The 16,514-nt window shown below is 43.0% G+C and overlaps 1 protein-coding gene across 14 annotated transcripts; it reads left to right on the forward strand.

Annotated features, from left to right (window-relative positions):
* The first annotated feature begins 10,252 nt into the window (after positions 1–10,252).
* Positions 10,253–15,672, forward strand: LOC119336333. Of its 14 annotated transcripts, none has more exons than XR_005162417.1 (5): positions 10,253–10,817; positions 10,971–11,232; positions 11,492–11,543; positions 15,388–15,433; positions 15,528–15,672. XR_005162417.1 is itself a non-coding variant. In XM_037608341.1 (5 exons), exons 1-5 carry the CDS (start codon positions 10,569–10,571, stop codon positions 15,557–15,559), a joined length of 483 nt encoding a protein of 160 aa, XP_037464238.1. In that variant the 5' UTR covers positions 10,253–10,568; the 3' UTR covers positions 15,560–15,672. The 14 variants fall into 14 exon arrangements, 5 of the variants coding, with proteins under 5 accessions (XP_037464238.1, XP_037464259.1, XP_037464244.1 ...); XR_005162374.1 differs by lacking the exons at positions 15,388–15,433; positions 15,528–15,672 and adding exons at positions 12,204–12,381; positions 14,419–14,818 and having other exon boundaries at positions 10,971–11,074; XM_037608341.1 differs by having other exon boundaries at positions 10,971–11,074.
* The last annotated feature ends 842 nt before the right edge of the window (positions 15,673–16,514 follow it).

Raw genomic sequence — 16,514 nt, forward strand, 5'->3', positions numbered from 1 at the left:
ACCACTTACACCAGTGCTAAGTTGGCAAAGATATACATGACCAGGATCGTATGTTTGCATGGAGTTCCGAGGAGCATTGTATCAGAAAGAGGAACCCAATTTACCTCAAAGTTCTGGAATCAGTTGCACGAAACCTTGGGTACCAGGCTAGAGTTCAGTACAGCCGCAGACAGATGGACAAACCAAGGGAGTCAATCAGATTATGGAGGACATGCTGAGAGCTTGTGCGCTAGATTATGGATCTAGTTGGGACGACAATTTACCATATGCGGAGTTCTCTTACAACAACAGTTATCAATCCAGTTTGAAGATGGCCACTTTCGAAGCTCTGTACGGAAGGAGGTGCACGACACCATTATTATGGGACAAAGTTGGAGACCGCCAGTTGTTTGGACCAGATTTGATTAAGGAGTCTGAACGGAAGGTGAAGTTGATTCGCGATAGGCTCAAGGTACCCCAGTCCAGGCAGAAAAGCTATGCAGATTCTAAACACAAGGAGACAATTTACGAAGTTGGAGACATAGTTTATCTTCGGTATCCCCACTACGAGGAGTTAAGCGTTTTGGAGTTAAGGGAAAGTTAGCACCATGTTTTGTGGGACCATACAAAGTTTTGGAGCGTATGGGAGAAGTTGCTTACAAGTTGGAATTGCCCGAAGGATTGTCAGGAGTTCACGATGTGTTCCACGTTTCCCAGTTGAAGAAGTGCCACGCAGAGATGGCTGATATTCCACTGAGGGATACAGTGCCGCTGGAAGCGATTGAGTTGGATAGTGATTTGACCTACGAGGAGAAACCAGTCAAGATTCTTGAGTATGCCAGCCGAGTCACGCACAGCAAGGTTATCAAGTTTTGCAAAGTTCAGTGGAGCCACCATACTGAAGATGAAGCCACCTAGGAGCAAGAGGAAGATCTACTGAAGGACCGCCCTCACCTATTTTCTAGCCAACCCAAATCTCGAGGGCAAGATTCATCTTAAGGGGGGTAGGTTTGTAACATCCCAAATTTTCAATTTGGAAGGTTATACATTAGATCATTATTGCATATCATATTTTATTTGCATTTTGGCTTGATCCTAGAAATTTCACGCAACTCAAGGACCCACGGAGAGAGTTGGGGATTTCGTTATTTTCATATTTGGGTTTTCTCAAATTTTGAAAATAGGATCATTTGATTTTTATTATTTTATCTTCAGTTATTTCTATTAAAAAAATAAGAGAGAGGGTATAAAATGACTTTCCCAAAATAAATAAATATTGAGGATTTAATATTAAAGTAAAATAAGATTTTATTTTGGAGTTTATCGCTATTTTATTTGAATTTACGAAAATTGCACGTTTTTCAAAATTGCATGTTAGGGCCAAGAAAATGTTCATCTCGTTCCAAATATTTTATTTAGACGGTGAAAATTTGTTTTGGCATTTTTAGTATTTTATTTTATTTTCTAGGATTTATTTAAGTTTCAGCGGATTTTTTTTAAAGTCTCCGCGCGCCCGACTGGGCTGAAGGCCCAGCCAAGCCGGGCCAAGCCCGCGCCGCCGCCGCCTTCCCCGCGGGAGGGAGTCCTCCCCGCCGCCGTCGCCGAGTCCGGCCAGGGCACGCCTCCCCAGGCCGACCCCGACCCAGCGCCCCCTTCCCCAAGTCGCCCCCTCATAAATACCGCCGCCAGCCCCACCACCACCCAAACCACCCCGCCACCTCGCCGCCGCTGTTCGCGCCGCCGCCGCCGTTCGCCGCCGTCGCCACCGCTTTCCGCCGCCGCCCAGGAGCCCCACAGCCCCACCAGACCCTGCTGGAGCCGCCGGATCTCGCCGGAGCCTTGCCGAGGTAGGCGCTCGTCGTCCCGGTTTTCTAGAGAAAACCGATTCGGTTTTTGTGAAAACCCTACGTTTTTTTTGGTTTATTTATTTAGCGAGCGTTCACTCGTTCGTTAGTTTTAATGAATGAGTTTCACCATTTAGTCGCAGACAGCGAACGTCCGTTCATTAGCCTGTTCGTCAGTTTTTCTTTTTCTCGGATTTTCCGCGATTATTCCAGATCGTGATTTCTGATCCGATTTTTGTTTTAGTATAACTTTTCGCTCGTATATCGGAATCAGACGATTCAAGCGCCTAGAGTTTCGTCTCGAAACCCTCTTTCGGTTTAACCAACTCAAACAAGTTTTTGCTACTGTAAAATTTGACTTATGTCCAGATTAGTAAACGAAGCTTGTTTCTTTCGTTGTTTGACTTCCGTTGCTTTGTTTGATTTGGTTCTTTTTGCAAACCGGAGTTCTTAAGTTGAACTTTCTGGTTAGGTTTTCTTATTTGAGCTTTACCTGTGCATTAGTTGAGTGCTTATTGTATGCTTGTTTGTTTGCGATAGAGTACCCGGAGTGCGCCGCTTGCTACTTTGAATCTCTAGGTTTCACGGATCATCAGCAAGGCAAGTAACACTTTGATCATACCTCTTTACTACCCAGTTTTATTGCATTAGATCAATCCTCAAACAATTGCATGATTAGGATCTGATTAATATGTGGGTTTTGGGAAGTAGATGAGATAGTACCTATTACATGTTTTATTATCAAACCTTTGGGAGTTACTTCTACGTTTGCTTATATTGCTATGCTATGCTCGTAGACGTGGATTGGGTGAGTGAATCCATGACATATGTGAGATTGTTAATTAATGGTTTATTTAAGGTGGCAACTTTAATACACATCTGGGTGGATTGAGGCACCTGGGGATCCCAGTGATTGCCTGTTTTTTTATGGACCGCCACCCAGGCTCAAAGGGATCATGATATTATTCATGCTAGAAACTTCTGTGTGCAACCGCAAGCTATTATGGGCTCTAGCATAGTTGATTAAGTCATGTGAACTCTTATAGTGGTATACTAACAGATGTAGGGGAAAGTAGGTGTAACTGTCTACCCATCGTAAGGTGTAAACACTTCTGAAAGACTATGTCTCGGTCATCCGTTTCTCAAACACCCTGTAGTGCGAGAATTCCAACGGAGGAGATCGAGTCTTGTGGGGAAAAGTGCACAAACCTCTGTAGAGTGTATAAACTAATCATGGTTAGTCGTGTCCCCGGCTATGGACGTTTTGAGTATCTAGTACCTAGATTATCATGTGAATCTCATCATGTTACTTTAATTTAATTTGTTGGCTTTAATGATGATGCTTAATTGGGATTGAGTTGGATGAACCTTCTCAATGTTTAACAACCACCATGATAGTTAAATAAAATTTATTCCTTTGTTGTAGGGGAAAATTGGCTTTATGCAAAACTGTAACCATAGAGCTTTCCACCAGCCCTATATGCATGTAGTGATAGCATTATTCTGTTCATTACTCTCTATGTGTTACATTGCCAGCATATTCCATGTGCTGACCCGTTTCGGGCTGCAACATTCATGTTGCAGACTTCTCAAACGACGAGTAAGGTGCCTTAGGTCGTGGTCTTATACTCAGTGATGCCGTTGGAGTTGATGGACTCACTTATCTTCCAAGTCTTCCGCTGTTATCGTCATTAGATGGCCTTAAGCCATATTTATTGTAATAAGTTCTCTTTTGAGACATTCGATGTAATAAGTGTGTGATTGCTACTCTGTTATAAATCCTTCAAGTACTGTGCGTGTCAGTATTGGCGATCCAGGGATGACACTTATGCACAGAGATCAGACTGTTTGAGGTCTGGTCGCTATAATGGTGATCATGACGGTGCTTCGGAGATGGAGATCACAAGCACAAGATGATGATGGCCATATCATATTATTTATATTGATTGCATGTGATGTTTATCGTTTATGCATCTTATATTTCTTTGATTGACGGTAGCATTATAAGATGATCTCTCACTAAATTTCAAGATAAAACTGTTCTCCCTGAGTATGCACCGTTGCCAAAGTTCGTCGTTCCTAGACACCACGTGATGATTGGGTGTGATAAGCTCTACGTCCATATAAAACGGGTGCAAGCCAGTTTTGCACACGCAGAATACTCAGATTAAACTTGACGAGCCTAGCATATGCAGATATGGCCTCGGAACACTGAGACCGAAAGGTCGAGCATGAATCATATAGTAGATATGATCAACATAGTGATGTTCACCATTGAAAACTACTCCATTTCACGTGATGATCGGTTATGGTTTAGTAGATTTGGATCACGTGATCACTTAGATGATTAGAGAGATGTCTATCTAAGTGGGAGTTCTTAAGTAATATGATTAACTGAACTTAAATTTATCATGAACTTAGTCCTGGTAGTATTTTGCAAATTATGTTGTAGATCAATAGCTCGCGTTATAGCTTCCCTATGTTTTTTATATGTTCCTAGAGAAAAACTATGTTGAAAAATGTTAAATGATGCGGACTTGGTCCGTGATCTGAGGTTTATCCTCATTGCTGCACAGAAGAATTATGTCCTTGATGCACCGCTAGGTGACAGACCTATTGCAGGAGCAGATACAGACGTTACGAACATTTGGCTAGCTCAATATGATGACTACTTGATAGTTTTGTGCACCATGCTTTATGGCTTAGAACCGGGACTACAAAAACGTTTTTGAAACGTCACGGAACATATGAGATGTTCCATGAGATGAAATTGGTATTTCAGACTCATGCCCATGTCAAGAGGTATGAGACCTCTGACAAATACTTCGCCTAAAAGATGGAGGAGAATTGCTCAACTAGTGAGCAAGTGCTTAGATTGTCTGAGTACTACAATCGCTTGAATCAAGTGGGAGTTAATCTTCCAGATAAGATAGTGATTGGAAGAGTTCTCTAGTCACCATCACCAAGTTAGTGGAACTTCATGATGAACTATAATGCAAGGGATGACGAAAACGATTCCCGAGCTCTTCGTGATGCTGAAATCAACGAAGGTAGAAATCAAGAAAGAGCATCAAGTGTTGATGATTTATAAGACCACTAGTTTCAAGAAAAGGGCAAAGGAAAAGGAAGGGAACTTCAAGTAGAATGGCAAGCAAGTTGTCACTCCCGTGAAGAAGCCCAAAGCTGGACCAAAGCCTGAAACTAAGTGCTTCTACTGCAAAGGAAATGGTCACTGGAAGAGGAAATGCCCTGAATATTTGGTGGATAAGAAGGATGGCAAAGTGAACAAGGGTATATTTGATATACAGGTTATTGATGTGTACCTTACTAGTGTTTATAGTAGCCCCTGAGTATTTGATACTTGTTCGGTTGCTAAGATTAGTAACTCGAAACAGGAGTTACAGAATAAACAGAGACTAGTTGAGGGTGAAGTAACAATGTGTGTTGGAAGTGGTTCCAAGATTGATATGATCATCATCGTACACTCCCTATATTTTCGAGATTAGTGTTGAACCTAAATAAATGTTATTTAGTGTTTGCGTTAAGCATAAATATGATTAGATCATGTTTATTGTGATACGATTATTCATCTAAGACAGAGAATAAATTGTTATTCTGTTTAAAACCTTCTATGGTCATACACCCAATGTTGATGGTTTATTGAATCTTGATCATGGTGATACACATATTCATAATATTGATGCCAAAAGATGCAAACTTGATAATGATAGTGCAACATATTTGTGGCACTGCCGTTTGGGTCACATCGGTGTAAAGCGCATGAAGAAACTCCATAAAGATGTACTTTTTGAATCATTTGATTATGAATCATTTGATGCTTGCGAACCGTGCCTTATGGGCAAGATGACTAAAACTCCGTTCTCCGGAACAATGGAACGAGCTAGTGACTTATTGGAAATAACATATACTGATGTATGCGATCCAATGAGTATTGATGCTCGTGGCGGGTATCGTTATTTTCTGGCCTTCACAAGATGATTTGAGCAGATATGCGTATATCTACTTAATGAAACACAAGTCTGAAACATTTGAAAAGTTCAAAGAATTTCAGAGTGAAGTGGAGAATCATCGTAACAAGAAAATCAAGTTTCTACGATCTGATCATGGAGTAGAATATTTGAGTTATGAGTTTGGCCTTCATATAAAACAATGTGGAATAATTTCACAGCTCACGCCACCTGGAACACCACAGTGTTATGGTGTGTCCGAACATCGTAACCGCACTTTATTGGATATGGTGCGATCTATGATGTCTCTTATCGGTTTACCACTATCGTTTTGGGGTTATGCATTAGAGACAGTTGCATTCACTTTAAATAGGGCACCATCGAAATCCGTTGATACGACGCCTTATGAACTGTGGTTTGGCAAGAAACCAAAGTTGTCATTTCTTAAAAGTTTGGAGCTACAATGCTTATGTGAAAAGTTTCAACCTGATAAGCTCAAACCCAAATCGGAGAAGTGCGTCTTCATAGGATACCCAAAGGAAACTATTGGGTACACCTTCTATCACAGATCCGAAGGCAAGATATTCGTCGCTAAGAATGGATCCTTTCTAGAGAAGAAGTTTCTCTCGAAAGAAGTGAGTGGGAGGAAAGTAGAACTTGATGAGGTAATTGTACCTTCTCCCTTATTGGAAAGTAGTTCATCACAGAAATCAGTTCCAGTGATTCCTACACCAATTAGTGAGGAAGTTAATGATGATGATCATGAAACTTCAGATCAAATTACTACAGAACCTCGTAGGTCAACCAGAGTAACACGCACCAGAGTGGTACGGTAATCTTGTTATGGAAATCATGTTACTAGACCATGATGAACCTACGAACTATGAGGAAGCGATGATGATCCCAGATTCCGCGAAATGGCTTGAGGCCATAAAATCTGAGATAGGATCCATATATGAGAACAAAGTGTGGACTTTGGTTGACTTGCTCGATGATCAGCAAGCCAAGTTAAATAAATAGATCTTCAAGAGGAAGAGGGACACTGATAGTAGTGTTACTATCTACAAAGCTCGACTTGTTGCAAAAGGTTTTCGACAAGTTCAAAGTGTTGAATACGATGAGATTTTCTCACTTGTAACAATGCTTAAGTCTGTCTGAATCATGTTAGCAATTGCCACATTTTATGAAATCTGGAAAATGAATGTCAAAACTGCATTCCTTAAATGGATATTTCTTAAAGAAGTGTTGTATATGATACAACCAGAAGGTTTTGTCAATCCTAAAGGTGCTAACAAAATGTGCAAGCTCCAGCGATCCATCAATGGACTGGTGCAAGCATCTCGGAGTTGGAATATACGCTTTGATGAGTTGATCAAAGCATATGGTTTTATACAGACTTTTGGAAAGGCCTGTATTTACAGAAAGTGAGTGGGAGCACTACAGCCTTTCTGATAAGTATATGTGAATGACGTATTATTGATCGAAAATGATGTAGAATTTTCTGGAAAGCATAAAGGAGTGTTTGCAAGGAGTTTTTCAAAGAAAGACCTCAGTAAAGCTACTTACACATTGAGCATCAAGATCTATAGAGATAGATCAAGATGCTTGATAAGATTTTTCAATGAGTACATACCTTGATAAGATTTTGAAGTAATTCAAAATGGAACAGTCAAAGAAAGAGTTCTTGCCTGTGATGCAAAGGTGTGAAGTTGAGTAAGACTCAAAACCCGACCATGGCAAAAATAGAAAACGAATGAAAAGGCATTCCCTATGCCTCAGTCATAGGTTCTATAAAGTATGCTATGTTGTGTACCAGACCTACTGTATACCTTGCTCTGAGTTTGGCAAAGGAATACAATTTTGATCTAAGAGTAGATCACTGGACAACGGTCAAGAATATCCTTAGTGAGGACTAAGGAGATGTTTCTCGATTATGGAGGTGATAAAAGAGTTTGTCGTAAAGAGTTACATCGATGCAAGCTTTTACACCGATCCAGATGACTCTAAGTCTCAATCTGGATACATATTGAAAGTGGGAGCAATTAGCTAGAGTAGCTCCGTGCAGAGCATTGTAGACATAGAATATTTGCAAAATACATACGGCTCTGAATGTGACAGACCCGTTGACTAAACTTCTCTCATGAGCAAAACATTATCATACCTTAGTACTCTTTGGGTGTTAATCACATAGCGATGTGAACTAGATTATTGACTCTAGTAAACCCTTTGGGTGTTGGTCACATGACGATGTGAACTATGTGTGTTAATCACATACATATGTGAATATTGGTGTTGAATCACATGATGATGTGAACTAGATTATTGACTCTAGTGCAAGTGGGAGACTGAAGGAAATATGCCCTAGAGGCAATAATAAAGTTATTATTTATTTCCTTATTTCATGATAAATGTTTATTATTCATGCTAGAATTGTATTAACCGGAAACATGATACATGTGTGAATACATAGACAAACTGAGTGTCACTAGTATGCCTCTACTTGACTAGCTCATTAATCAAAGATGGTTAAGTTTCCTAGCCATGGACAAAGAGTTGTCATTTGATTAACCAGTGATGGCGATGTTTGTGGGTGTCGTGGACCTTCTTGGAGGCATCTCTGTTTTGTTTCCTCACCCCTCACGCACAGGCCGGTTGCTGCAACTCTAGGGGAAACCCTAGATCTGTGTGATCAGACGAAGACGACACCTTGGTGACATATCCCCTCTTGAGGGCTTTGTTTTTGGAGCTGGGCTTTGGCAAGAGGGACTAGTGGAAGATGGTGGTGTTGGTGTCAAGGTTTCTGTGGCAACGATGGCGAAGGCGAGTGATGTCGTAGGCATGGCAATGGTTGCGGTAGTCAGCTCTTCTCTGACGTGTCCATGCGATTACCTCGGGTTGTTTTGTTGAAGTGAAGTCGGAGCTGCGGCGGCGGGGCCCCTGTGGCAACGATAACAGGCAGCAGGTGGTCTGTTCAGTGGTCTTTCACGGCGCCAGCCGTGCGTGGTTCTCCTTTGGAGCTCTCCATCAGAGTCGGAGCCGTGCCGCATTTGATGCGGGTGGCTGGGTCTAGCACGGGTCTTATGACTTTCCGCACAACCTCTACGGTGAGGGTTGGGTCGAGGTTTTCTTCGGCAAAGTCGGAGTCGCTTGCTCGAAGTCTAGGGAGGGCGATGACGCCTGTTGGGAAGAAGTGATGACGATGATGCCAGAGTGTATCTAGATGAGGTCCTCTTTGTTGAGGTGTGTAGGGGGTTACCTTGTGTGTGCTGCTCGGCAGTTTGTGACGATTTTAACTCGGTTTTCCGTTAATTAACTAGGCAACTCTCTTCTGCTTAATTAATAGATGAGGCAAAACTTTTACTTCCGTTTCAAAAAAAAAGTTGAAACGTCTCTTCTTTTTGTACTATTAATACAAAGTTGGGTCATCTATTTTGGAATGGAAGGAGTATTCATCATGTAGTATTGCCAACATGCTTGGTAACTACTCCCTCCGTTCGGAATTACTTGTCTCGAAAATAGATATATCTAGAACTAAATTACGTCTAGATACATCCATTTTTGCGACAAGTAATTCCGAACAGAGGGAGTAGTTGACATGGATCAAAAGTTTAGTGCATACATAAGGGTGAGAGCGCTAGGTAGGCTGTAGCCTTGGTTCGGTCGTTTTGACTTTAGAAATGATATTATTGTTCAAAGATGAAATCTGCAGGATATCTAGTAGGGTACGTGTTGGCTTCGTTAGTGATCTATTCTGCTGCAACATGAGCATCAATTGTATATATAACACTGTGTATCCGGTTGGAGCAGGCGCTAGGGATGTTTTTATCCCACTTGGATGGCGATATTTAAACCAATAAAGAGGCTGGGCAACTCGCCTCCCTGGTTCTCCCTCGATTTGCATGGTCCTCGGCTGTTAGATCTTGGCCAACCTGGTCTTTTTTTTGCTGTGTGTCGTTGGATCTTCGCTGGAAATCTGCGGTTGCGTTTTGACCGCGGGGTCAGTTTTGAGCGGGGAATGACCTGCGGGCTCGGGCAGGATTTGATTGGCTGGGTTGCCGTTTTTTGGGTGTGTGCGCAGCCCCTCCTGCCGCACCGCGTGCTCACGTCGTGGGCACTGCGCGGTCTGCGCTCCCCGGTTTGCCCTCTGGTTTTCTGCTGCTGCGGTCGTGCGTCGTGGGAAGCTGCGGACGGGGTCAGCCGACGCATACACACCCGGTTTGGGCGTTCTCCTCGCGATGACATGTGGTCCCGTGCTGCTCTGGCCCCGCTCGTCGGCTGCCCTGGCTAGGCTACGATCGGTTGGGCGGTCGTTCGAGCGGCGCGCGGGATGGGTTGGGCGGGCGGTCCTGCAGTGTGCGTCATGGAGGGCCCGCACAGGGTGGGCCCAAGGTGGACTGCCGCATGTGCCCGCGTCCTGCATCATGGGGAGCCGCGGAGCAGTTGGCCGCATCGTGCGTCGTGTCGGTCGTGTCCTCGAAAGCCCCTCGCTCGCAGGCCGCACCCCTCCCTCCCTCCTAGATCTCTCTCCCTCAGCTGCCACAGCACGAAGCCACGAATCCTAGCCCTCTCCCTTGCGTGTATGCTCATCGCCGCCTTTCCTCCCTCTCCCCATCGTTGCCCCGACGCCTGCACCGGCTACCATGGATCCATGGCCGATGGGAGAGTACAAGGCAGGGAAGGACGCCGCCGTTGACCCGTCGCTTAGATTGGTGGCACATGGGTCGGGTCTGGGCAGAAGGCCGGCGCCTGCGGGGGGCAAGCAGCGGGGCTTGGTGCAATGGCAAATGATGACGAGGTCGGCCGTGGAGGGAGGCTAGCCGGCCAGAGCAGCCGGAGCAGGAGGCAGGGTCGGCCATGGAGGGATGCCCACGGGCCAGAGCAGCAGGAGCAACTGCAGCCGCTGGTCGTCCCGACGCGCCGCCTCAGCCCCGCCTCCTCTGCTGCGGCCCGCACGGTCGAAACGGGCAGCTGCACCGTAGCTGACGGCGAGTTCAGCGGCCGCCGCCTCCTCTCCTCTTCTAATCCAGTAAGATCTGGATTTCTTTCCCCTTTAGGATTTGGCGAGCTTGCTCCTCCCTTGTTCTCTTCGTCAATGTTTGTCCCTTTTGTCAATGGTCTACTCTGCTTGTTTAGCCACCGTTAGTTGATTCTAATTATGCTGGCCATTTTTCTGTACCAGGTGCCTATGGGTTCTCCTCGGTTGGATTGTTCATCCTTCTTCGCCGGTGGTGTGCTCGTCCATTGCAATAGCCTTCGTGCGCTGGATGAACACTGCCTGTTGAGGTTGGTGCCCTTCTTTACTTGATTCTTGCTTCTTTCCTTCCTTTAACCTGCGCCCTACTAACTTATGTGTTCTTCATCTTGTCCCCTACGTGTGCACATTGGTTTCTTCCCGTTGTGTCCTGCGTCCGCTGTCGCATGGTTCTGCCATTGCCATTGAGGTTAGTCTGCACTCTGTTTGCTTGCATGCAACATGTTCGATGAAATGTGTGTGTGGTGACCTTTTTTTATCTCGTTTTGCCTGCTGGTCCGCCTTGGTGTAGTCCTCTATCTAGCCTGCTTTCTTGGCCTGTTCTGCTTTCTAGCTCTGGTAATTAGTTGTTGTTTTGCTTGTCTATAAGAATGTGCCTACTGTTTTTATGCCTGTGTGTGCACCGTTATGCATGTAGTCTGACAGGTCTATCCCCGTTTGTCTAGCAGGTTCGACGATCTACTAGGTTGCTGCATCTGCAACTCTGTGCTGCTGTTCAAGGTTTGCTTGATTCTTTCTTCCCTACATGCTTGTTCTTTCTCGCTACACACATGCTTCTCTTTCTCTAAGTATTGTAATTCTGCTGTGTTGTCTCTAGCTACATGACCTTTCTTCGTCGGTCTAATTGTTTATTGATGGGCCATTCATGTTATGGTTATGTGAACTTTAATATGTAATAATATATATGGTGTAAAATTTTTTATTGTTTGTTAGCGCCTATGATTTTGCGTTACAGAGTCGTTCGATGTCCAAGTTTCTATATATATTTTACAACGTTGCAGTCCATTACTTGCTTCAATCCTGGTACACATTGGATTGAAAATAGGTCATCCATTTTTATTGACTTTTTTTGTACAATGTGAAGTCATAGCCCCAGTTTATATTCATGTGTAGTTTGCTGTATAGTTCATGTATACCCTGTAAAGAGCATGTATAGCTAATGGGTTTAATTCTTTTGTTCCTTTTTTAAACGTTCCGTATGGGTGCATATTTTAACTTGATCCATACCGTGCCAGTGATTTTTCTAAGATTTGCCCATATCTTTTGGGGAAATAATTATGCTTTAGGAAGATGCTAAATAAGTTGGTCAGCTCTTGGGCAAAAGGTTAGCAAATCAGCTTGGCTGTTCCTCCCAAGGTGATGAGAGATTGCTTGTTGCAGAGTACATGCCTAGAAAGACAATCTTTCCCTGTGAGTATGTTAACTGCTTGTGAGCAGGCCAGTACTTTACAAATTTTACTACAACAGCAAGGGCGCTATGCTTTGAATAGTTGAGCCGCCCTCTGTTTTTTCATCCATGGGCATAGTGGATGGAGGTGCAGCGGCTCAGGATGTCAAGGTAGGGATGGAACCTATCCTTATTTCATATGTTTCTGTTATTATGATAAGTGACTCATGTTTCTTCTGTGTAATGCTAGGATAAAGTTTGATTTTCTCTGTACTACTCCAACTTGGTCCTATCTCTAAATACAAAAAATCTATGTATCATTTTAATTTAGATTTGATTATTATTAGAATTAGATGGTGTGCATTGAATATGGAAATAGGGCCAGGTACTGCCATGGCGTATATCCTATTGAGTTTTCATGGGACCTTGAAGCTAACTGTTGAGCTCTTTGTAGCTTATAAAAGATAGTTATATCATTTCACTAAATGAATAATCAGAAAGGTGGGCCGATAAACCGTAACATGTGACCTAAAAATTATGTACGGTTTGATATTGTCCATTGGGATCATCTTCTCTTAACGTTTAATTAATGCCACATCAATATTACTCCTATGATGTTTATCTAACATCTTTCCATTATGTTTTTATTTTTGAGTCAGCATAATGATGGCAATTTCAGAACTAGATGTAAAATGATGTGTCTGGCTTGTTTAACTTGCAGTCTTTATTTTTAATATTTTCTTTGTTGCTGAGGTTGCTTCTAGGTTTAGTACTGTGGATCTAAGTTACATAATTTGAAAATAGTCCTATGTAGGAGTATGCTCATCTATAACAGTTGGGGAGGGAAATCGTACGAATTACAGATTTTGTAAAGAGTTGGCATTACTATATGCATAAATCTGAATTATTGTTCATAATGGATTCACCACTGCTCTACATAAGCTACATTGGCTATGTATATAAGCCGAAAATTAGTAGCACTACTTCCTGTTTTCTTGCTTGCAATACCATGTACTGCCTCTTTACTTTGTTCTCCACGTTGTAAATTTTGTCTTTCTTTGGAAGTATAGTTGCCAACTTATGGTCTACATTGTGTATAACCGAAATGAGTGTAGTTTCCTGATACCATTGTCTATAACCGAAATGAGTGTAGTTTCGTAATACCAAAGCATGTGCGCTCACGTATTTGTCTCTCTTTTAGTATGCCGAATGCATGAAAAACATGCACATGGCCAAAAGTTAAAAAAAGTACGAGCAATTGGGTTTTCATTTTTCTCTTAGAATTGTTCATGTTCATGTTGTTGTCATTTTTTTGAAATTTAGACAACTCTTTCCGCTTAATAATAGTTTACCGATTTCAGTGCATCCTATGTATGTTTGACTGATTGGTCGTCCTCCCATCCAGGCTTACAGCGTTGCATTTTTGTGTTCCTTTACCCTGTGCTGCTTATTTTTTGGTTGTGTGAGCCGGTTGTGTGTTGTTGTTTCCATCCTCATTTAGTATGCTGATGTTTTTTAAGAGGACTTCTATATTCCTGGAAACTTAAATATTAATTTATACATTTGAGCAGCTGACTAGATTAAAAAATAATTTCTGTAAGATTGAGGCCATTTTATTTGGTAAGGTAGACGAAAAATAGGATGAATATGCACATGTTGTTACTGTACAAAGGTTAAACACTGAATAACACTGATGGTTCTTTCCTGAGGTTGAGTAGGAGTGTTTTTGTATAATATTGTCTCCGCAATTGCCTAAAGAATAGCTAGGTTCTAGAACAAACCTGTTATGAGTAATTGCATTGTGACTTTAGTGAAAAGTTCCTGGGCATACTATGTGTTCCTCTGGACTTGGTTGAAAGTATTTCTTTTGTTATTCAGTTTCTCACTACGTATGTTACCTTTGTTGCTGAATTTTGCCTACAGTTTATATATAGTAGACTCACATGATTACCTGATGCGGATTCTACAACTCGGAAAACACATCTAGGATATTCAAGTTGTGTGTGGCGCCCCGGAGAAAGCTTGCAACTCCAGTCAGCCACTTACACAAGAATCCTGATTCGTCATTTCATGTTTGCACTTCTATTACAGTAGAACAACATGTCATAAATATGGTGTTGGGCATTGTTTGTCCAGTTCTCTTAAAAAAAGAAGAGATGGTAGAGAGTGGATGCATCACTGAAAAGACAACAATGCATTTTTTTTCAGCTCCTGTAAAAAATGAAGGAATTACAATGCATCTGATCTATAAAGGGGCTATGAAGGACAAAATGTTATGGATCCAGAGGAGTGGGAGGGGAGAGTTTACCAACAACGCATCAAGGACAAAGCGTGACGTGGATTCCTAAGTTCCAATTAACATAGCAAAATTGTATAGAAAGAATGCCCACATTTTGCTATTACATAGTTTGAGGCTATGTTTCTTTTAGTTTTCATTATCAAAAGGATCTTGTCATTGCCAGATTGTCAAGCATTTGTTTTCAAATAACTCTTGGTTTGAAATGGGACCTTGCCCCATTTGGCGCAATGAGTAATGTTATTGTACGTCTTATTGTAGACAGCAAGCCTCCATTTTTATTCTAGACAGCAAGCCTTTGTTCTTTTTTCATTAAGAGGGGTTAAATTTGTTATGCTTGCCCACAACTAAACCTTGAATTTTCTTTTCAATGCACATATGGATTTAGCGGGTCTGCTCCATTTGGCAATGGCACTCTAAAAAAAGGTTGTGTGATCAATTTTATTCCATAGGTTCTGGGAGATCCTTTGTGTAAGTGATAGCTTGCAAAAAAGTCATATATTTGGTGGCGGAGGGAGTATTACTTATCAATGATAACATTGTGAATGATAAGTTACATAGGGGAGAAACTTTATCACCAAATGAAGGCTTTGATATGCAAATAATTCTCTGTTCAAAGTCAAGATCATATACGCCTAAGTTGAGAAAAATAATGGCTTAAGTTCTTTGTTTAAATTGGGCTTTCGCTCCATTTTGCTTCAAGTTCTCAACCGTTTGAATCAGGAGAAGATAATTGGAACAAGTATATTTCTCTCGCCTTCTTACATCTTGATATTAGTAGGCTGAAAATGACATTACATGTTTTAAAAGAATCGTTCTTATCTTTAAGCATTACAAAGATCGATACAGACAATTGTTACATTAGAAATATTTTTTTGCAGATAACTCTGGGTTTGAACTGGGACCTTGTGTCATTTGGTGCAACGGGTAATTTTTTTCACGGAACTTGCTTATGATGTTTAAGTTGGCATACATGCCTGCCCACGAACAAGTCTATTGATACATCGACTTATTTTCAAAGCACACGTGTTAGTGGGTCTCTACGCCATTTGATGAAGTCATGTACCTGGGGTAGGGTCATGGACCTATCCAAGGTACCCTCCCCGAGGACATCCTTAGAAGAAGCCGTCTTCCCGTCGACCTAGAGGGACTCCACTCGACGGACTGGAAGACACTCGACGAACTTGAAGACACTTGACCATGAAGACTCACTCGACCACCAGGAGTTCAAGATCTACTCTGTATCCAAATGGTCTGTAATTAAGTAGTCTTTATGGTCATGATGACACTTTATGTAAGGCGTTACCAGTAACGCCAGGCCTTAATGTACTTTAAACCCTCCGCTGCGTGGGCTGGCTGGGGTCATGGCATCCTCTATATAAGCCACCCCCTCCACTGGCGGAAGGGTTCGCACCCCTGTAACTCTCACGCATATAATCTAGTCGACCGCCTCTGGGCACCGAGACGTAGGGCTGTTACTTCCTCCGAGAAGGGCCTGAACTCGTAAAACACTTACGTGAACAACTACTCCATAGCTAGGATCTTGCCTCTCCTTTAGTACCCCCTACACTACTGTCAGACTTAGAACCACGACAGTTGGCGCCCACCGTGGGGCAGGTGTCTTAGCGATTTATTGGAGAAGTTGCAATTTTTCCGATCGCCTTCGTCATGGTGTCAGGCGGAGTTTTGGTCGAGGGCCGCGAGATCCGTCTCGGCGCGCTCACGTTCATCGCCGACGACTCTGCCTGGCTTCAGGAGGCTCCGCTCGACGTCGACGTGCTCCCAGTCCGCGGAGCGACGCACTTTCACGCGTGCGCCCGCGGTGTCCTCCTGCGGCAACCGTCGACCCAGTATCGACCGGTTTTTGTGTCATCCTCCCTCCTAGCTTCCCGCCGATGCAAGCGCTCCGGTCGGTCGAGGCTTCAGCGGTGGATGAGGCACGCGGTGGCTCGCCAGTCGACCACCGCCCAAGTCGCGGCAATCGAGCCCGACGAATCTCTCTATGGCC

Source organism: Triticum dicoccoides, chromosome 1B (assembly GCF_002162155.2).
Source record: "Triticum dicoccoides isolate Atlit2015 ecotype Zavitan chromosome 1B, WEW_v2.0, whole genome shotgun sequence".
Classification (NCBI taxonomy): Eukaryota; Viridiplantae; Streptophyta; class Magnoliopsida; order Poales; family Poaceae; genus Triticum; species Triticum dicoccoides.

Coding starts and splice junctions, on each gene's coding strand:
- LOC119336333 (XM_037608329.1), top strand. CDS start 10,569: ATGGCAAATGATGACGAGGTCGGCCGTGGAGGGAGGCTAGCCGGCCAG. Junction 10,818..10,970: donor TCCTCTCCTCTTCTAATCCA/GTAAGATCTGGA, acceptor TTTCTGTACCAG/GTGCCTATGGGTTCTCCTCG. Junction 11,075..11,491: donor GATGAACACTGCCTGTTGAG/GTTGGTGCCCTT, acceptor TTTGTCTAGCAG/GTTCGACGATCTACTAGGTT.